The following is a 21002-nucleotide window of genomic DNA, read 5'->3' as shown; positions in this document are numbered from 1 at the left end:
CCAGGACACACAAGTGTCGTGTCATGCTTTTCTCCCAGGATATACATGCAGCAGCAGCTCTGGATGTTTGCTAAAGAGGGATGTGAAAGTGATGCACAGGATCAGCAAACAGAGGAAGCATGTCAGGTCACGGCCTTCTGAACCTCCACCTGCAGCTGACGTGTGCGAGTGGAGTTGACTCTCAACTCTCTCTGCAACAAGTTTAAAGATAAAAATATCAAAATTTGAGGGCCAGACAGTGTGTGCCGTTCAGCAGCAGGCGTCTTCAAAGCTATAAACAGTTTGAATGATTAGTGACTGTGCGGCCGAGCTTTCCTGTTGTCAAACAAGAATCCATGAAAGAAAAATCTTTGCTGTCTTTGTGCATGTTGTTGGCGAATTCTTTACTGGATGACTTGAAGGAAACAGAGAAACACCGACAAACGGTTTGGTTCTTTGCTGTTTTAACGTGTGCATGACCAGAATTTGCAAGTTTGTCTCACACAAATGTAATGTCAAAGCGTTGGTCTTTTAATTATCACGATGCCGCTTTCAGCCATAATCAAACACCTGTGTTGGTTTCTAGGACACTGTGATGAACACCAGCCTCCACTGTTTGTTCGGTCTCTTTCAACCAGCCCACAGTAGCAGTTTAGTTTCACCAACACATGCTAACAAATCCTTCACATTTCAGATTTTGTTTCATTCTAAGGGTGCACACTTGGTTTTAAACAGAATCGTACTCATCATCCGAGTTTCCCTCCACAAACAGCCAAACCAGAGCGTTGTCCACATCAGCATACATTTCCACAGGAAACAGGAAGTGACATCACATGTCAGAACTGTTTGGGTTATTTTTTTGCTTTGTTTCCCTTTCTGTTTAATTGATTTTGTTTCAAACCTCTTTCTGTATTTCATTTGGTGCTATCTCTTTTTTGCTAAATATCTGTAATTTTGGACTTATGGTTATGAATCCTCCAGGTTACAAGGCAAGAATTTGTTTGAAACAAGTTTGGTTGATTGGCCAGTGGGAGGGGCTAAGCCTTTATGAGGCGTGAACTTTTCCCATCTGAGGGAGAGCAGTCTTGGTTGCAGTGGTGGCAACAGGGTCCCCCAGAATCAGTTGACTTCTTTCTTTGATTATTGTTTTGGGATGAATAAAATCCCAACGTTTGATATTTGGAGTCTGCTGGTTTGGTCATCTCATTTTAGAGGGATTTATTTATTCACTGCTGAGAAGAACCCCGTCACTGACACAGTTTCTGAAGAAACTCACCTCTGAGTTGTGGGCGAAACCTTTGGTGCAGAGCAACCCCGGTCCCCCTTCCCCTCCCCGTTGCTGAGAGCTCAGAGCAGGGAGCGTTTGGCCCACCAAGCGTATTTTCTATGTCACAAATAAGCTCTTTTTTAACATCTGCTGCTGATTCACAACTATTTGAATAAAGAAATGCAACTTTAATCTTAATTTTCTTTATGTCCTCCATCGTCAGAAAAATTCTCCAAGAACATGTTAAAACCACCAAAACCACCATTTTCATTGGAGTGGGTCTTCATTACAACATTTGGTGTGACCTACTTTTCTATCTGCAGTGATGAAGGTGAAAGCAGTCGCTGAGTTTTGGGGCCTGAGAGAAGCGAGTCCCCTCAGACCAATAGCACTTCCTGGATGGGCTGCTGATTCCAGACTCATGAACATCCTCGTTTCTGTTTGTCCAGTCTCATGGCTGGCAGTTAACCACCAATCAGGGCGTCACACAAACAGCAGACGTGGTGGATAATGGTGGTGCAGAGCCCCCACAGGTGACCCCTGATGAGGTGGCCTCGTGACTGCTTTGTCCTCCATTACTGCTCGCACACTTCCTACTCCCTAAATGTCTCTATTCTCCCTTCCAGGACCCCCCCGTCTCCCTGGCTGGCTCTTTCCAGCCCCCCTGCCTGTCTGGACCTGGGGGCGGCACCATGGGAGTTGAGTTGCCTTGTATTTCATAGAAGCCTGCTTCATTACACGAAAGGCCCACGCTGCATATTTTCAACCTGCTGCCATTTGTTTTGTGTTTATTAGTGTGGCAGGGAGGCGTTTCCCCCCCAGCTGGACGGGAGAGAAGGTCACAGAGAGTCTGGCGTGCACAAGCATCCATTGTAATGAAAGCGCCGGTCGGGCCAGATGAGAACATGACAAGGATTTACAGACGCTCAATGCAAGGCCGCCACAGCGCCGGCAAAACCAGGGCCAGTCTGGTTGGGATGCAAAACGCTGGAGGCAGAAGGTCAAAGGCGGCGGTGAAAACTCGAATATTGATCACATTTTGGGGAGATGAAGGAAACTTTGAGAAGGAATCATCACCAGGATAAAAAGACTACTGAAGACCAGATAATTAGATTATTAGACCTGCGTGATTAATGAAGGCTAAACCGCCCTAAAGCTACATGACTTGGTTTAACTAAAGCATCTGAAATATTGCCTTCAGAAAATATGCATATAAAATTCAATACGTCAAATGGAACCCCACTAATTTGCAACATACCCTTTAATTCAGGACAAATCATTTATCACCTTAAAAAAAGTGTTTGTGTTTGTATAATTACAAATAATTAACTAGTCTCTTCCTTTTAATTAACACTTTTTTTCACTTTGATACGTGATTATTAAACATTTCTTTAGACTGGTTTATTTCAAGCAATTTTAGCAAACAAACGAACAAACAGACAAACAGGGACGGACGGACGGACGGACGGACGGACGGACGGACGGACGGACGGACGGACGGACGGACGGACGGACGGACGGACGGACAGACAGACAGACAGATAGATAGATAGATAGATAGATAGATAAAAGGGAAACACGACAAAAAATAATAATAAATGGATATCAAATCTATTTCAGACATTTATTGATTAATTCATTAGACCAATTATTCTAAAAAAGATGATGTTATCCTCTTGACTTTACAAATTACTCCTTATCATGAACAGACATATATGCACTTAAAACATACAGTACTGAATCCAATAAATAATATTGATGGTCAAATAGTTTGATTTATTGCTTTAAAGGGAGTGGGAAAAAGCAAATGTATGTTAAGAACTCATACATAAATTGGTAATCATCATCTCTGTATTGTCCAGCTGTTAATATATATGCATTATATATGCATATATAGAAATATATAGAATATATATAGAAATATAAAAAAACTGGCAAACGTGACATTTGTCTGTAAAGTTAATAATTACCATTTCAGCTCCAGGTCAATGAGATCAATACAAATTTCCAGCATTTCTAAAACACATTTTTTCTAGTTTGATGACACATTTAGGATGGGATTTGAAAATTCATTAATCGACATAAAACAAGTTCCACTTTAAAAAAAGATGTAAATTCAATTCATTGAAAATGAGCATTTACCAGCTTTTCTTAAAAATGAGTTAGTTGTTGAAACAAAAACAACATTTGATTAGTTCGTTTTATTAATTAAAGTTTCATTTTGGATCACCAGTTTTGTTTGTGAGAATTGTTGCCATAGTCCAAAGACAAAAAACGGTTAGAAGTTTAAAAATAAAACTGACTTTGAATTGAAATTCAATCCAAAGTGGTAGGCAGCCTTTTTGAGCTTTACTTAAAAATATTCTCAAATAATTTATCTTTGGAACTCTTTTGTAGCAATGCTTGATTTCCAAATAGTCAGCACCACCCCAGCTTCTTTTCTATTGGACATTTTTCACTAGACTCCTCAATGAACGTGAACCCGGATAACAGTCGACAACAGAAACTACTAAGGGTTAAGTGGAATTCAATTGTGAACTGAAATGGAATTACTGTTATTATTATTTGGCAGTGATGTCCACGGTGACAGCTTGGCTTCTCACACATGAAATGATCCTTTCCCATCATTTGTAATGCTCACCTTGATTGCTACATTCTGTTCATGTACACCATCCTTCCTCATGTCTTCATTCATGATATTTCTGTTACACCCCAAAAATGTCCAGTTCACAGAGTCCTTAAAGTCAGCCTCTTTCACAAGCCGGAAGTTCCCAGTTTGCCACACATCCCTCACTCACAGTACAGTCATGTCGGTAACAAATGGGTTAAAAACCATGTTTCTAGGAACTGCAGATTGCATCACGGTCAGTCTACTGCGTGTTCTTCTCCACGGTAAATCAGAGACGGCGTGCACTTTAGTTCTGTGCGATTGCTGTGATGATCTTAGAAAATCACTGCCCTCCCAAATGGGTTGATTTAGGTTTTTCTGGTATTACCAGTAAAATGCTGGAGGAGTAAACGCAGATTAAAAGCTAAAACGACAATAAAAGCAACAAAGGGGGAAAACGCACGACTCCAGACAGCAAAGAGAAAGACCAAGCACACTGGCTGGAGTGAGAGAGTGTCCAGGAAAGTGGAAGTGAAGGCGGATGAGCCACACCAACCTCCCTGACTGCATTAACAAAAGCTAATGGAACGGCTGGCTCCAAACGGCCTTGTCATCCATTATCTTACTGTTGCTCTGCACAACACAAGCGGCTCCGAGTCTCAGCGGCTGCAACTCAGCTGTTACAAACTATGTTCTCAATTTCCTTGGTCTTCTTTCCCCCAGCCCTAATGAAAATGGCTGCTAAATCAATTGTCTGGTACACAGAAGGCCAGCGGGATGCTGCTTTGACAAGGCTCGGAGCTACAAAGGATGCAAACGAAGATATGAAGAGGGGAAAGGAGGACCACATGCCATATCCTGACGCATCAGAGGTGACGGGGCAAAAAAGAAATACAAATGTTTTTGTCCTAACTTTCTCATCCCAAGAAGATCCAAAGTATCTTACTTTCAAATGTTGAAGTGTTATCTTTGCACAGTTTTTATTTCACTTGTTTAATTTCTTGTTTAGGATTTTTCATTTTTTCCTCTTTTTTTTTGAAAATTGAGAGCAAAATCTTTAATAACTTGAGTTTAATGGAAGTTCTTCATTGCTTCGAACATCAGATTTTAGTTGTCTCAACACACGTTTTGCATGTTAACAGTGTTTTAGGTTCTTGTTGATTAAAATTTGCCACTCAAAGTCTCCGCTCTCCAGTTTTTGTTCAAATAATCCCACTGTTGAATTTGACAGCAACATGGAAACTTGGGACGGAGCGCGCCCTCTTCCAGTGCAGCTGAGGCATTCTGGCGTTCTGCCCTGAGCGTGTTTCGGATTTGAGCTGTAGTGAGAAAATGACAACATCCTCAGAGAATGGAAAGAGTCATAATCTCCGGTTAATCCACAGCATTTAACCAACACACTGACTGCAGTCTTTGTGCGTCTGAACAGAGAAAGGGCTTCTCAGCGCTGCAGGGTCACAAGCAGAGGCAGGTCTCTACCAGACACTCCCAGCAAGACTGGAAGGAAAGGAGAACACCGAGCAGCTCTTGCAGAAAGTTGGATGCATCTTCCAGTCTTCAATGCAAAGCATTTTGGGGGGGGGGGGGTGAAAGGGTTTGAATAAGAGCGCATTAAGGGAAGAATATGACCATTTCTGCCCGGGCTTTGTGTCGGATGATCATGTGACAGCGGGATGTTCTGAGTTTTGTGGAATTACACTCATGTGATGCGGACGCTGCCAGACGTGCCTCTCACACACCGACCACACAAGAACATTATTTCCCCCAATGAACAAACGGCTCCTTTCTGCTTTTGTCTTCTGCAGCTTGTTTTCCTTCAACTAGACGGTGGGTCATGCCAGCAGATCTCCAGAAGATCATGTTTCTGTTGTGAGAGATCATTATATTGAGAGTCAACATCCATGCTAAATTGCTTTGTGCTTTGTTTTGTGCCTTCAGTCCTCTCTCCAGCATGGGGAGGGATTACTCATACTACAGGAAATAATGACGCCAAGGTCCATTAAGTTGGATGGCAGGACATCATATCAGCATTAATCTCCCACTTAGCAGAGCAGCCCCGGGAGGGGGAAGAAAATGGAAGGAGAGATAAGAAAGACTCTCATTATTTACTTGGTTTCTAATTATTAATTACATTTTTTGGACTTTTATGCTAAATTTTAGTTAAATCGTTGCTTCCATTTTTTAAACTTGTGAAGAAACAAAATACGTTCAAAATGAGATCTTTTCAAATGCTTGTGCAATAATGTGTAAATAATTTGCACCCAAAATGTGCATTTTAAAAAAATATGTATTTTTTAAGAATGCACATATTGGACAAAATGATTATGTAGGAAACCAAAGCAAGTGATTTTCAAGCATGTAGCAAACACATTTAAGTTAGTTTGAATAATGAATGTTTTTTTATAACAGTTAAAATATATAGATATTTATGTTGTTTATTTATAAGAGAAGAAGGAAGTTATTACAATTTGGCTTGAGAGTAACAATCTGATTGTTACTGATTGTTACTTGTTCATCATTCATACAAGCTAAATAATGTATTCAGCAATATAGCAACGAGAATAATAATTTTGCTACACTTATATTTTTAATGCAAAAACAACTTTAAAAAATATTTTTGAAACTTTGAATAAACGAGCAATTTTCCTGCTGTACAGCTGCTAAAGACATTCTTAATTCTATGACAGTTCACAGTTGTGCAGTAAAGGGCGCCATCTAGCGTTACGCGGTGTAACCTGCTACACTTTAGTTAAAGCTGGCTTAGAAATTTCCTGCACAAAACAAAAATATCATGCAATGAAATATTTGTTAAATTGATAAATTGTGACTACTACTTACTGACTACCTACATTATATTTGACATTTTAACCAAGAAAAACTCGTTTTAAGCATTTTTAAATAAATGTCTTTCCAGTTTTCCAGATAGGGTTGTCCGGATACTTGCCTGATCACAATTGCCTCCTCTCCTTGGCTGTCAGGTGCTGAGCGAAGTGACAGTTGAGCACATTTAGCCCCTTGCTGAAGTGTCCATTTCAATCGCCACAATGTTCGAGGAAGCAAGTGAGGTGTTCGATAATATGTTCAAATCTTCCTTCCCCCTGACGTTTATCGTGTTTATCCCGGCGGTGTTGATTTTGGTGTCCCCGCTGCCCGCCGAGGCGGCGCATGAGTTCACGGTGTACCGAATGCAGCAGTACGACCTCCAGGGACAGCCGTACGGTAAGCTGTCGGTTTTCCCTATGAAACGTTAGACGCGGAGGGAAAACGTTGCTTTGTTGAGATTCTGAATAATTATACTAAACTTTATGTACAATATTCTGTTAATTCAAAGTTCCTGTATTGTAAATGTCGTTAAGGGTAACGGCTTCGCTAGCTTGTAAGCTAACATAGCCTAGCTTGGGCAGTGATGCATCGTGCAGTTACTCCTTAACTACTAAATCTGGGCGCGGCATTAAAGTCTGTCTTTCGAGCACTTCGTCTTTTAATTTAACTGATGTCTGTTGACTTGTTACGTGTAATATTGAAACTAAACATGACCAAGATCTGTCACATTTAAGAGCCTCCATTCAAATCAAAACTTTATTTATAAAGCACTGTTCCCACTATTGTTACTTAAAGTGCTACACAAGCAGCTTTTGGTTCTGCTACTACAAAATGAACCAAAAACATTGTTTTTACTGTAGTACATAAGAAAACGTGTAGAAGTTTTTAAAAGGAAGATAAAAAAAGTTCAATAATAATTTAATAACCTCCCTTTTACCTAAGTAAGGTAATGTTTTGCATCACTATTAATAATATTCTATTGATGTATCTATATATTCTATGTAGCTCTACTGAGTACCACAAACCTCAACAGAGTTATATTCATAAAACTAATATTTATGTTTTTGCATCATAACACTGCTCTGCATTGATGGTTTTAACACTTATGTTTGCTACCAGCGTAGCTGTAATCTGTAATCTGTAACTAGCTGTTATTCTTCAGTGTATGATTGGTGGGACTTTAAACAGTTTGTCATTTACAGCTAACAGAGTAGTAGACCACTAGCAGAGATGACTTACTCTGACATAATCATGTGACAGGAAGTCAAAGCTTAATGTGCCAACCACTGATGCATTTCCTTGTGGACAGAGCTTTTCTTGTCTGTCTTTGTAGGTGTTCTATCTGTTTATCTGCACAGAGAAGCAAAAAAAAGCATCTGTAGTTCTCAATTAAATATTACAATTTTCAATGCTGACATCCTCAATTTTCCTGTGGGCAAAGTGCCTATTTTAACCCTCAATTCTCTCTTTAAATGCAGGCTCTAATCAGAAAGACAAGCTCACTTCAATAGATGGTTTTATTGTTATCATCAGGTACCAGGAACTCCATCCTGAACACGGAGGCTCGCACCATGGAGGCAGACGTCCTAAGTCGCCGCTGTGTTCTTATGCGGTTGGCAGACTTCTCCTTTGACAAGTATCAGAAAGCTCTACGGCAGTCAGCGGGGGCCGTGGTCATCATGCTACCCAAGAACATGTCTGCCATGCCGCAGGATGTGCTGCAGGTAAAGATGCAGCGCAGCGTAGGACTGCAGAATGTCTTCTCACTGTGTTTTTCTGAGAAATGGCTTTCACTTGGTTCTACTGGTAAATACGCCCGTTTTTCACCAAAATAATGTGCATGTTTTCCAATGAAAGCTTCTCTGTTCCCTTAATAACTGGTGAGAACAGAGTTCTGCACTGTTGATCTGGTCTACTTTCCAAGTATGACTCAAAAGAGTGTTTTCTGGAGCGAGTAGTAGTGTACAGTGCATATTATGAATGTGTTTAAATAGCAGCTGTTCTTCACCGTTCTGCAGCAGTTCATGGAGCTGGAGCCAGACATGTTGACCACTGAGACCATCGTCCCTGTGTACTTTGCTATAGAGGATGACGAGCTGCTGTCCATCTACACACAAACCCTCACCTCCTCGTCCTCTCAGGGCTCCCTGTCTGCAGCAGAAGGTTCCCGTCCTTCCACAGCTGTCCTGCATTTACCACAGAAGGAGCCGTGCCGCAGGATTGTAACGTCAGTGTTTTACTTTGACAGTGCTGCTGCATACAGCCACGGCTAATGGTTTTCAAATGGTGACCAGTGGAGCCCAGAGCAAAGCCATAAGTGACTGGGCCATCACCAGCCTGGAGGTGAGACACTGAGCTGGATCCTCAAATGAATCAAACAAGTCAATTGGAAGGATTTTGTCTTTTCATTAAAGACCTACCGTATTTTCCAGACTTTAAGCCGCTACTTTTGTCGCCAACTTCCGACTCTGCGGCTTGTTCAATGATGCGGCTAATTTATGCTTTATTTATCGGCCGCCAGGAGCGCCCCGGCAGCCTCAGAGGGGACCAGCCTGCATGATTCTATGTCCAGCAGCAAGCGTGATTGCTTTGACACACTCAAGCAGCCAAACAGCATGGACCTGACTTCAGACACTTATGTCATGGTTCAACAAAAGGAAACACCCATGCCCAGCCGCATCCCACAATCCTTTGGTGCCGTTAGACCCAACGTACACGTGACCGCCACTACAATAAGACGCAGCTTTCAAGTTAAAAGCAATCGTTAAAAGCAGTGTGAAAAAATCCACCATCACCAACGGCTTTGGAAAAGCCGGTCTGCTGCGTGGCAGAAGTTTCCTTCACTGTTGTGGAAGGAAACTTCTGGCGCACACGCTGCGCGTAGAGCCGCATAGAACGCGCATAGGCGCATGCCGCGTGTGCTTATGAGCCACTGCTGCGCTCTTTTACTGGTATGTCTTTTCATCCATCCCTGTTATTTCCACATTGCTGCCGTGTTACAGGCAGAAGGAGGGGAGAGCTGCTCTCGCGTTCTGCTGCAGCTCCCTGCTCCTTCTTAAACACGCACGCGGTTTCAGCACGTATACAACGTACACGTATACTACAACACAGTGGCGAACCGGGGGTTAGCCCCGCCTTAAACCCCTAAGACTCATGGGAAGTGAGTGTGGATTTCCACACCATAACTGAGGGAGCTGTGAGCTGAAGTGCGGTCCATGCTGTTGGCAGATGTGGGTGTGATGAAATAAATAGGCTAAACTACTGCTTACTCTGAGACCACTGTGGTCTCAGTGACGAGCCACTTGTGTTGCAACAACATTGTATACAAGTGGGGTTTGTGTATGTAAAACGTGGTTAATCCTCATTAAGTTGGGAGGGTGCGGCTTGTAATCAGGTGCGCTCTGTAACCCGGCAATCCCGGAACTCCAATGAAAATGGTGTTTTTTATGTGATCTTGTGGCGTTTTTCTGATGATGGTGGACATATATTAAGAAAATTCAGCTTAAAATTGAATTTCTGAGTATTTCTTTATTCAAATTGTTGTAAATCAGTAGCAGTTTAAAAAAGATTGTATTTGGATGTAGACAATACGCTGGGGGGGCCACAAACATCATCATCTGTCAGACCAACAGATCCATGAACGTCTGTTTTCCTGGGATCTGGATCAGAACTGGACTGATGGATGGATCTGATACTGCTGCCATTATGTTGGATATTATCAATAAACAATTTGATATATATAATTGATATATTTTTTATCATGAAACTTTCAGCCTTTGTATGTAGTTTGTATAAAGAGAAAATAAGCTATTGAGTTTCTGCCTTCTATAAGTCATTTTTAGCAGTGGTCCCCAACCTTTTTGTCACCGCGGACCGGTACAACGCAAGGCATGTTTACCGCGGACCGGTGGGGGTGGGGGGCTGAGGTGCAACGCAAGGTGTGTATCACGTGATGTTTGATGTCCGCTGCCCGGTGGTTGGGGACCACTGATTTATAGTAGTTGAGATGTGGACTCATGAACTGCTGTTCAATGCAGCATCATTCTGAGGGAAATCCTACCTGTGGAATGCATATATTCTTTTCACGTCCTTAAAATTCAAAGGAATGTCTGTCTCAGCAGCTCAGACGGAGGCTCTGGCAGACTGAAGTGTTGGTCTTTGCAGAATGATCTGACTGATTTCTCCGGATGTCTCTGCAGGGTCGCCTCACTGGAGTTGGAGGAGAGGACCTCCCGACTATCGTTCTAGTGGCTCATTATGACTCCTTTGGTGTCGCTCCAGTAAGTTTACATGAAGAGACTTTATTCAAAGATCCACTCCAAGTCTTCCCAGTGGTCTTTTAGTTATGATGATCATCAGAAACTGACCTCTGAGTTGTGAGCGGCCCCCCCTTCCCCTCTCTGTTGGAGCAGGGAGCTCGTGGCCCCCCAGCGTATTTTCTACGTCACAGAAACGATCTTTGTTAAAGGACATTTATTTGTCTGCTTCTGTCTCACAACGACTTGAATAAAGAAATACTCTGAAGAGCAATTTCCAGTTTAATTTTCTTGATATATTTATTATATATATATGTATTTTACCATAAATGTCCTCCATCATCAGAAACATTTCAAATCACCCAAAGCTCCTTTGAATCAGAGTGGGTCTATAAAGTGGAAGTCGGCTTAGTTCAGGAAACCCGAGTTGTGTTTCTGCGTGTTGAAGGCAGAAGCCCTTTCAGGTGACTTGTGTCGTTTCTAGTGGCTGTCGTACGGCGCCGACTCGAACGGCAGCGGAGTGTCCATGCTGCTGGAACTGGCTCGGCTCTTCTCTAAACTCTACACCTACAAGAGGACGCATGCTGCGTGAGTCCAGGCTCTTTAGTATGATGACTGGAGAAAAAAGAGAAGTGTGAAACTTGAACGCTCAGGTCCTCTACCGGAGGCCTGGGAGCTCAAAGGTCCTGCAGCATCTCAGTGTTTCCTAGCACTGCTCTGTTCTAATTGGATCATAAGATTAGAAATCGATATAGCCGATTGATCATTATTAATAAGAGAGACTGGAGTTTGATTCCTAAAAATGTGATGGACATAAAGTGTGGGTTCCTTAGCTTCATGTACTTTCCAAGATGTGTTCTTTTTATTTTTTGGATGAAAGTGTTAAAGTGCAGACATGTCTGTTTTTCAGATACAACTTGCTGTTCTTTGTGTCTGGTGGTGGAAAGTTTAACTACCAAGGCACCAAACGTTGGCTGGAAGACAATCTGGACCACACAGGTACGTCCACTAACCTGAGGCGGTGCCTTTTTTCAGACCATGGACCACTTTCATGTTTGAGAATATTCTCATGGACCGGCCCAAAGAAGCTGAAGTCGGTCTCCCATTTTTGCTTAGCTTCCAGTTTCCCTTAACGTTTGAGGGTAAAGTTTCTCCTCATGCGCCGCCAGAGAGAAATGACGCACTTCGCGTGAAGCCGGAACTGGCTTCACGCGAAGTGCGTTAGTTCTGATAATGCACTCTTCAAAGGCCATTAACCCGCTTATACCAGGGTCACTTCTAAAAGCAATAAATAGTAACCTGTTTTTTTAGTACTTAATTCTTGTTTTTTTTTCCAATTTGGATCGCTTTTCTCACAAAAATCGCGCATCACGCCGCACTATCGCTGCAGTCAAGACTCGGCGATATAGATAGATAGATAGATATATGCTGATCTCTCCGATGGGTTGATTAAAGCATCAGTTCAGAGAGAAAGTTCTCCTCTTACCGCTTGATTTTGTCCAGATGATGAAGCAAAAGGCTGTTTTAAAGAAGCCGGCGCAGTGATACGAAACATTTAAGCTAGCTGACCGGAACTTCTTTTTTCACCGTGCGGTTATCAGGTTTTAATGCATACCCAGCAGCCAATCAGAATCAAGTATTCAACCAGACCATGGTATAAACTTTGTTAACTAGATTTTGGGGAGGGACTATTAAAATGTGATCTAGAGCAGTGTTTTTCCACCAGTGTGCCGTGGGAAATTACCCTCATTCACTGATCTAAAAACATTTCCATCTCCAGGATTTCAGCTCTGTGTTCATCCAAACAGGCCCTGATAAAACACTGAGTAGTTAGGAATATGAAAGATCATAAAATACTTTTTTCTTTGTGTTTATTTGATTCTATTAAAGACACTTTGATAAGAATGACGGTACTGCGATTTAGCCGCAGCTTCAGCTCTGTTTTCTGAAAAGTCCCGCCCCTTTAACTATCTCCACCAATCATTCTTGGAGGTTTAATCACATGTCATCAGTCTGACCAATCAGAAGTGGTTAAAGTCTTCACTTCTTTGTTCTGATTCTGCTCATAAAGTCTCTCAGTTCCAACAGAAATACCAGCTAAAGCTCGTCTTTAGCGGTGTAGCTTTCCACAGAATCCGGTGTCAGACCGTGGAACAAGAGAACAAAACACTGAAGCTCAGAGAAGAGAGTCTGTCTGCCATCACTACATCTCCCATGATGCATTGGGTTAAAGTCACAGTGTCTCAGCGCACAATGAGTCTTCCTTTGACGTCTTAAAACAACATCAAACACACATCAAATAGTTTTGAAATCTTCTAACTTAACTTTTATTACATCTTTTAGAAAAAACAGCTGCAGCTTCCAGCTTTTTCTGCCACAATTATCACTAAAATGCATGTGAGATCATGGAGGGACTGTAGATCAATACAGACTATAGAGTTTCTCCTTTTTTGTTAATTTTTGGATGTTGGTGTGCCGCGGGATTTTTATCAAGGTTAAAGTGTGCCGTGGCTCAGAAAAGGTTGAAAAACACTGATCTAGGTTATTGTCTTTACATCTGAAATGCAATAAAATAAGCAGTTTGTAATAAAACCAAATGACTTTGAACTAGCAGAGACTAAATCATAAACGAGAAATAAAAACTGAGCTCAAGTTGTGTTTACATTTATTGTGTATTTTGTGTTCATGTTTATCATTTTGCCCTTTTGTTTCCTGGACAGATTCCAGTCTTTTGCAGGACAACGTAGCCTTCGTGATGTGTTTGGACACCGTGGGAAACGGGGACTCTCTGCACCTTCATGTCTCCAAGCCTCCAAAGGAGGGAACTCCTCAGTCTTCTCTGCTGAAAGAGCTGGAGATGGTGAGAAGATGGGGGTGTTGGGGTGTTGGAGCGCTGCGCCGACGTGTCCACATAAACAACTGTGTTTGTTTCATTGCAGTTATAACTTGACTATTTAGGATTTATGTAAGTTTTAAACAACATTTGTGTCTTTCCTTGCATAGTTAGGTGCTAACTTGATTGTTTTTTAGTTTTTTTCCCTAGAAGTTGTTTACTAGCTCAGATGAAGAGCAGATGCCTTCAGGTTCTAGCTGCTAAAGCTTGGGTGAACATCAGGTGTATGAAGCAGGTGTCCGGCCCAGAAGCTTACATCTTCTCGTCTTTTCATGCTTCCAGGTCATAAGTAGTCAGTACCCAGAGGTCAAGTTTTCCATGGTCCACAAGAAAATCAACCTAGCTGATGACATGCTGGCCTGGGAGCACGAGCGCTTCGGGATCCGCCGGCTTCCCGCCTTCACCCTGTCTCATCTCCCCTCGCACCGCTCGGTGCAGCGCTCCAGCATCATGGACGTGCGGTCAGTGTCCTTCTCTCGCCACGGAGCGGGAGAGCCCCCTTCTGGGTGGGTTTATCACTGCAGATCCATCCAATCACGCGGCCTTGTCTCCTGTTTTACTCTCTTTGAGAAGCATTTTCTAAGTGTCACCGTTCAGAGTAGTTCAGGAAAGTCCGGCTCTCTGTTTTCATGTTCAGAAGTCTCTAACCACACAGAAGCAGCTGACTGATAGCAAAGAACGGCTGAGAGGGATGCAGAAACAACATTTTAGGAGAATAGTTATTACCGTAAGCTTCAGCACATTGAAGCATCAACACGTCTCTGCTGAGAACCGTTTTTCATGCAGCGTTGCGTCTTATTTCTTCTTTTAGTTGCTATTCCTGTGTCAGAGCAGACGCTGTTTTATGCTTTCACTTCTGCAAACGTGTTTTTCTGCAGGCCTCATGTGGACGTGAAGAGACTCTGCAGGAACACCAAGGTGGTGGCAGAAGCTTTGGCTCGAGTCATCTACAACCTCACAGAGAAGGTCCCAACGCTCTCTGAGCCCCACACATGTTGATGAGTTCTTCTAAAGTCATATATTGATGTGGTTGTTCTTCTGAAGCAGGGGGCTCCTGGAGATCTGCAGATTTTCACTGAACAAATGGTAAATGTCTATTCAGTGTCTGCTCAGAAAGACCAAACAGGCTCACCTCACCCAAAATCAGGATGTATTTCTGAAGAAGAGCAGGACTTCCTCTTTGTAAAGACGGACTGATACAAATGAAAAAAGCTCAGCTTTCAGGGGGGCGTTTGCCTCGTTATTGAACTTTGAAACGCCTGTAGATGCATGAACCACTTCAGCTCCAGAGTACCGTGGCATCTGCCTGATGGCCAACTCACAAATGATTTTTTCTTCCATTCCTGGAAATAGAGTTCAGGCAGCATGGCGTTGAGGTGTGAGGTTAGGGTTAGCTCTCCGTGGCGTCCGTCCGTCCTCACGGCTCTCAAACCTGGTGTCAGCAGGTGCAGGAGGAGCAGCTGGCGGCGGTGGTGGAGTGGCTGACGGCGCAGCCCCGCGCCGCTCAGCTGGTGGACAAAGACAGCAGCGTGGTCTCCACCTTGGAGTATCATCTGGGACGCCATCTCAAGGATGTGAAGAGACATTATGTCAAAGCCGACAAAAGGTAAACGGCTGCCGTCTGGTTCACTTTTAGACAGAATAACTTCTTTATTCTTGAATAATTCACATGAATCTGTCCGCTGTGGGCTTCAAATCGATCTGAATACTTGGAATGTTTTATCGACAGACCTGAGTAGACTGACGTCATGAGCTGAACTTTTCTTTTCTTCAGAGATCCAGAGTTCGTGTTTTACGACCAGCTGAAACAGACCATGAATGCTTACAGGTACAGTTGAGTTGATTTCTGAGCATTTATGTCGCTTTAATTAAAGTTGCCAGAGGAATAGTATGGCTATAGGATACCTGCCCTCACTCTCCCCCCTGGTCAAAGCTGAACGCATTATAAAAAAACACTTTTTCCAAAACGGCAGCTTTTCTGTTGGTTTTATCTCCATAGCAACCGTTTTATCTCTTGATGGGCTGGGCGTGACCAACAGGTCCAGGTCATTTTTAGAGGATTTCTTTGGCAGCTGAGTTTTTTGTTAATCTCTTCCTATCCTATATTCTATGGTTTCGTTCAGCTAATCATTGGTCTGCTATATTTAAGTTTATGGATTGCATTTTCTACTGCCTACATGTTCCCAACAGTCAGTAAAGACTGAAGGATTTTCTTACTGTGTTTGTCAAAAGTCAGATTTATGGTGGAGAGAAAATCCGTTGATCTCCTGGGAAAAGCTGAAAGGTGACTTTAGGTGTAAAACTGCACAGGTCAGCGTTTTTGCTGTGCACTTGGATGGATGTAGGAGTCTGCCATGTAATATTTTCTTCAGAGCACTGATCTGGTTCTGTTTTCTGCTCCTCTGTGGTTCCCAGAGTGAAGCCGGCTATCTTTGACCTGCTGCTGGCGGTCTGCATCGCCGCCTATTTGGGGCTGATGTACCTGGCTATCCAGGTAAGTGGCTGTTAGTCTACCAGCGTAATTCACCCGGAGGAAGATTTGACTTGAATGTCTTTAATTTGATAAATTGGTTATTTGTTGGTGCATGAAGTTTAAACGTTTAATAACCATTCAAACTCCCCTTTCCTGGTCTTCCGGCAGAACTTCGGGGTCCTGTATGGGATCGTCCGCAGACTCACCCAGCCCAAAGCAAAGGCCCACTAAGGAACCAGAACACTGTCTACCATCACGAAAAGCTGAGGCTGGACCGGGCTGCTGATTCTACGGCGGCCCGTCCCGCCGTGTGGACTTCATGAACCAGAACCATCCGCTCTCACTTCCTGTGTTTCTGTTGATGCGGCAGCAGGGGGGGGGGTCATTTTTTATAGAAGTTTTTCAAACACAAACAAGCGTTTACAGAAAGCGACCTGCAGGGGGAACTGTGAAGACGTGCCGGGCGGATTCTCCCACATGCTGGTGGGAAATCTCTGGTCTTCTTTTGGGGAATCATCGTCTGCTGTTTGTCCTTTTTCCTGCTACACTGGTCTGATCCTCTGATTCAGGCTCCAGAAGATCCTTTTTCTTATCCGAGTGTCCAGGTTGGTGTGCAAAGCCTCCTTTCCTGCCTGTCTTAAGTTCTTTTTGCAGTGAGAATTTAAAAACGGTCGTGAAACGGCGTCGCCTTGACCTTTTCTAGGACATGCGTGACCCCTGGACCACGTCGGCCGTGGTGACAGTACTTTTTTTATGGTACACCTAAATCCTTATTTATTGGAGGAGTTTGTGTCCTCTGGAGCCTGCCTCGCCTCTTCTGTGACTCTGCAATGAAATTAATTTTGTCTGTCATTTAAAACAAACAACCAACAATAAAAAACCACCATGAGAAACGTTTCTGTGACCGAAGTTTTTTATTCACGGGGCAAAAACAGAACATGGATGAAGGGCATTAAACTGTATTACAGAAGTGTAAATACAGGCCTGCTATGTTTAGGAGTTGCACATTTCAGAAGTCTTTTCATTTGAAAAACTGGATAATTTGTGCAGTTTACAGTTATGGTCCAGAAAAAATCTGTTTTCTAAAGTGTTCATGATCCTTCTATTATCATTAAAATCCTCTTTTTCAAACAATTTACAAATATTACAAATAAATTATAGTGCAGCATCCAAGATGGGGGGGGCCTTTTCTGCCTGTCTGTCTACCTCTGCCAGTGCTCCAATTCCCACAAACCCTTGCAACACACTTTGGCACAAGTGAAGCATGAATGGAGACGCTCTAAGCACAGAGATAAATTCATGCGCGCTCAAAATAACACCGATCTAAACATGGGGGGGGTGGGGAAATAATGCTCTGCAGCCCGTCTGCGGCAGCAGCTGCCCGTCTGCGGCAGCAGCTGCCCTGCAGTGAGGTCTCCATTAGCATAAATACAAAAGCCAAACTATATTTTATCCGATTTGATCCGGTAAACTCGGTGAGGAGAAACTGAAACGCAGCATTTGTCTTCATAAGGTGCTGGTATGAAACTGCTTTTTGTTCAGTCAAACTTTTATCATCAGTCGCTCCTTTTTCTCTCTTTTCAGTGTCAAAACCAAACCTGATTTATTCACAATCATCTAAAGCTGATGACTTTTCCCATAATTCATCCAAAAATCAGCATAAGGAATGTCCAAACCTGTAAACTGATTGTCCCTTCGCGTTTTTCACGTTGACTTCAACAGGGAAACCAATTCACACTTAAAACGCAGATAAAGTTATACTAGAAAAGCCATCATTAGGACAGTCACCAGCCATGAACGGACTGAATAGATGCATGCCAGTCAGGAAATGAAGCATTTCATTTAAATAAGGGATAAAACTACAAAGAGATGACGGATTTTAGAACAGATTTAAGCAGATTACGGAGGTAAACCTACTTTTCACAGGAGCTGTTTGTACCCTGAGGTGAAAAATGTAAAAACTGTTTGAGGGTCTATAGTGGTAATCATATTTTCTAGTGAATATTTGCAGTTTTTTTTTAACCAAAACACAATAGTTTTGCAGCAACAGGCGAATAAATCTGCAGACTTTAGAGGAAAGGAAACTAAAACTCCTTACCCATGAGAAAGATTTCGGCCAACTTTGATAGATTTGTTGTCGTCGTTGCACAGAAAAAGAACAGATTGAGTGGATTGTTTCCTGTGTTACAGGGACTACGAGAAAACCAGCATGAACAGAAACCTGAACAGATTATCACTGACTCTGTGTCGGCAGAAAAACCTTTGAAATACAAACTATCCTCTCACAGAAAACCAGAACTATCAGCAATTCAAAAACGACACTAGTAACACAGGTGGTAAAAGGTAGTTGACATGGTTGCTGGAAGACAGACAGAACAAATGGACGGTGTCCTGGAAGGGCCAACATCTGTGGCCTGCTCAGGCAGCACAAACATGCTGTTCATCAGAACAAGAGCTTGAATTTGATCGAGAAGGTGCTAAGAATAGAAAATCCCTTTATCTCACTCCGGAGCAGCAGCTTTTTCCCTCTAATGCAGAAAACTTAGATCACTAAAACAAAAGAAGCCCCTTTTTGTTCCTGCATGTGAGTCAAGTATTTTTGCGGTTTTTCTGTTCAACAGCATCAAAAGTCAGTTTTAGACATGAAGAAAAGAGATTTTCTGATTTCCAAAATCATTCCAAATTCATGCATTCCTGGATACCATGTGCGCATAACCTACATGTTTTTATGATTTTTATCTTCACGTCAGTGTTAGTCCACTTTTCTGTCCCCACCTCCCGTTACCTAGCAACAATAACGATGCAAATCTCTCCTCTTTCAATATATTAAAATATAAGGATAATACTGATGCCCGGTCAATCAATTCTTGCCGTTTGCCGTCATTAAATCAGCAATGAGCTTGCATGCCTTCATGTGCAGTGCAGCAACAGATGCTTTGCACCAGACACCACAAAATAACAACAAAATAATCAAATATAGCAGGACGTTTTACCTTTCAGGAATGCAAAGAACAACCTAAGGTTATGAAGTTTTTGATCCTAGACATAAAATAGTTTTCTTGCTTTAAGACCTGTGGACCTTTTAACTGGTGGATTTTTACGCTTTTCTAAAAGCTAAAAAAAAAAAAAAAATATTTTTGACTTTATAATGAAACAACAAAAAAATGAGTAAGACAACTGTTCAATGTCTAATTTTGCATCTTAATTTAAAAAGAAACGACTATTTGTTTTTTATCGCCTGACTGATTAAATTCTGTGTTCAGAGACAGAAGACCGTCGGCGTCCTCCGCCGTCAGAAACACGGTTAACGCCTCCCAACACGGTTCTGGATGACATCTGGGAATCAGGGAGCATTGATGAGGACAGGAGCTCTGCCTCAAAAGGCCCACCGGACACAGACTGCACTTATTTCAGAGGGAATGTCAACAATCAGATGAACATCGTCTTTTGGGGTTGCTGGAGCCTAACCCACTGCTCTTGGGCATAGGTGGGGTTCACCCTGAACAGGTCCCTGTTGTAGGGTCACACACTCACGTGCACACCAAGGGGCACACTCATTGACCTGAAAAGCCTGGTTTGGACCGTTGGAGGAGGCCGGAGTGCCGGGACAAAACCAGCACAGACAGGACCCCACCAGGATTTGAACCTTCTCGCTGTGGGGTGAGAGCGCTGACCTCTACGCCAGCGTTCAGCCCCAAAAGTAGCATAAAAAATGTGACAGAAAATAGAGAATTAGCAGTTTTTAGATCAGAGCCAGGACGTTGGGGGCAATCTGTGGCCGGGGGGCAGTTCAGGGCTCCTGCAGGAGCGGGTAGGGGCAACAACCGGGTTCCCAGATCTCACACGGGTGCTTCCATGTTCCAAAATGTTTTCCTCTGGTTTACAGGCGTGGAAAGGAAGCCCGTCTGCTTTTAATGCCAATTAAACGGGTTGACTATTGTGTCCACGGGTCATGAGGTTAAGTTGTTGTTTGTTCACCAGATTTCTCAGATTGATCTCCACGCATCCAACCATTTCCTGGTTCATCAGACACGACGCCCTGACAGCCCCAGACCTGCTGTCACTCAAACCAGTTTGTTTCTTGTGTTTACATCAAATGTTAAGTTAACAACAGTGAGACAAAAAGTCAGCTGAAAAAACATTCACAGTGCTCTAAAAACAGAAAATCACAGCCGGTAAATTAAACGTCAAAATAAAAGAACAGAAACACTCATTGCACCCTGAACCTTCTCCTGACTCGGTTTCCTGCAGCCGCCTGTCAGTGGGAGCTGTCCACAGAGGGGGGGTCTCCAGCTTGGGGACAGCAGGCTGGACTATAGATGCTTCTCCTTGGCGACGCCGTTCTGCACGTGTTTCCTGTGAAGATAAGGCCACAAACAGGGCAGACGTAAGACAAAGTGTGCGGGTGACAGCGCGGGTCCAGACGATATCAGAGGTGTTCAAGGCCGAGCTGATAGAAGCTGCCACATCATCTCCACGCGGCGTGCTGCCACACGCCGTTAAAAATCAACTACTCCTCTAGGAAAGTTGGCACGCACTCAGAAAAGCTGTTTGAAAGACTCCGTCTGCGAGTTCCTGACTGACGCTGGACGATTCGGAGGATTTCGACGAGCAGGACAAAGGCTGCGAGTTATCTCTGATCAAAGGTGCTTCTGGAGATAAAAGCAAATGCACTTTGATTGACGCTCCTTTCCTAAAACCAA

At 43.0% G+C, this 21002-nt stretch overlaps 2 protein-coding genes across 8 annotated transcripts in view; one reads left to right on the top strand and one right to left on the bottom strand.

Moving 5' to 3' along the window:
• The first annotated feature begins 6793 nt into the window (after positions 1–6793).
• ncln (nicalin) lies at positions 6794–17192 on the top strand. 7 transcript variants are annotated; one of them, XM_004068383.5, is made up of 15 exons: positions 6794–7073; positions 8211–8401; positions 8696–8840; positions 8926–9020; positions 10877–10957; positions 11418–11521; positions 11844–11932; positions 13654–13793; positions 14109–14287; positions 14705–14792; positions 14874–14912; positions 15269–15432; positions 15601–15654; positions 16242–16320; positions 16468–17192. In XM_004068383.5, the coding sequence occupies exons 1-15, from the start codon at positions 6899–6901 to the stop codon at positions 16528–16530; spliced, it is 1686 nt and encodes a 561-aa protein (XP_004068431.1). In that variant the 5' UTR covers positions 6794–6898; the 3' UTR covers positions 16531–17192. The 7 variants fall into 7 exon arrangements, with proteins under 7 accessions (XP_004068431.1, XP_020558450.1, XP_011472891.1 ...); XM_020702791.3 differs by having other exon boundaries at positions 14871–14912; XM_011474589.4 differs by having other exon boundaries at positions 14109–14332.
• A 2-nt stretch (positions 17193–17194) lies between these two features.
• The window catches only part of cers1 (ceramide synthase 1), a 30193-nt gene continuing 26385 nt past the window's right edge, over positions 17195–21002 (bottom strand). Inside the window, exon 7 of the mRNA XM_004068382.4 lies at positions 17195–20655. Coding sequence (XP_004068430.2) covers positions 20613–20655 — 43 coding nt within the window. The 3' untranslated portion in view covers positions 17195–20612. The remainder of the gene's footprint in view (positions 20656–21002) is intronic.

Source organism: Oryzias latipes, chromosome 4 (genome assembly GCF_053564925.1).
Source record: "Oryzias latipes strain Hd-rR chromosome 4, Olatipes_Hd-rR_3.1".
Classification (NCBI taxonomy): domain Eukaryota; kingdom Metazoa; phylum Chordata; class Actinopteri; order Beloniformes; family Adrianichthyidae; genus Oryzias; species Oryzias latipes.
The sequence above is the reverse complement of the archived record's forward strand: the minus strand, read 5'-3'. Positions and strand labels throughout refer to the sequence as shown.

Excerpts from the sequence above, each read along its gene's own strand:
- ncln (XM_020702789.3), top strand. The coding sequence starts at position 6,899 with ATGTTCGAGGAAGCAAGTGAGGTGTTCGATAATATGTTCAAATCTTCC. Across the intron at positions 14,913-15,268 it reads AGATTTTCACTGAACAAATG|CAGGTGCAGGAGGAGCAGCT; the intron begins GTAAATGTCTAT and ends ACCTGGTGTCAG. Across the intron at positions 15,655-16,241 it reads CAGACCATGAATGCTTACAG|AGTGAAGCCGGCTATCTTTG; the intron begins GTACAGTTGAGT and ends TGTGGTTCCCAG.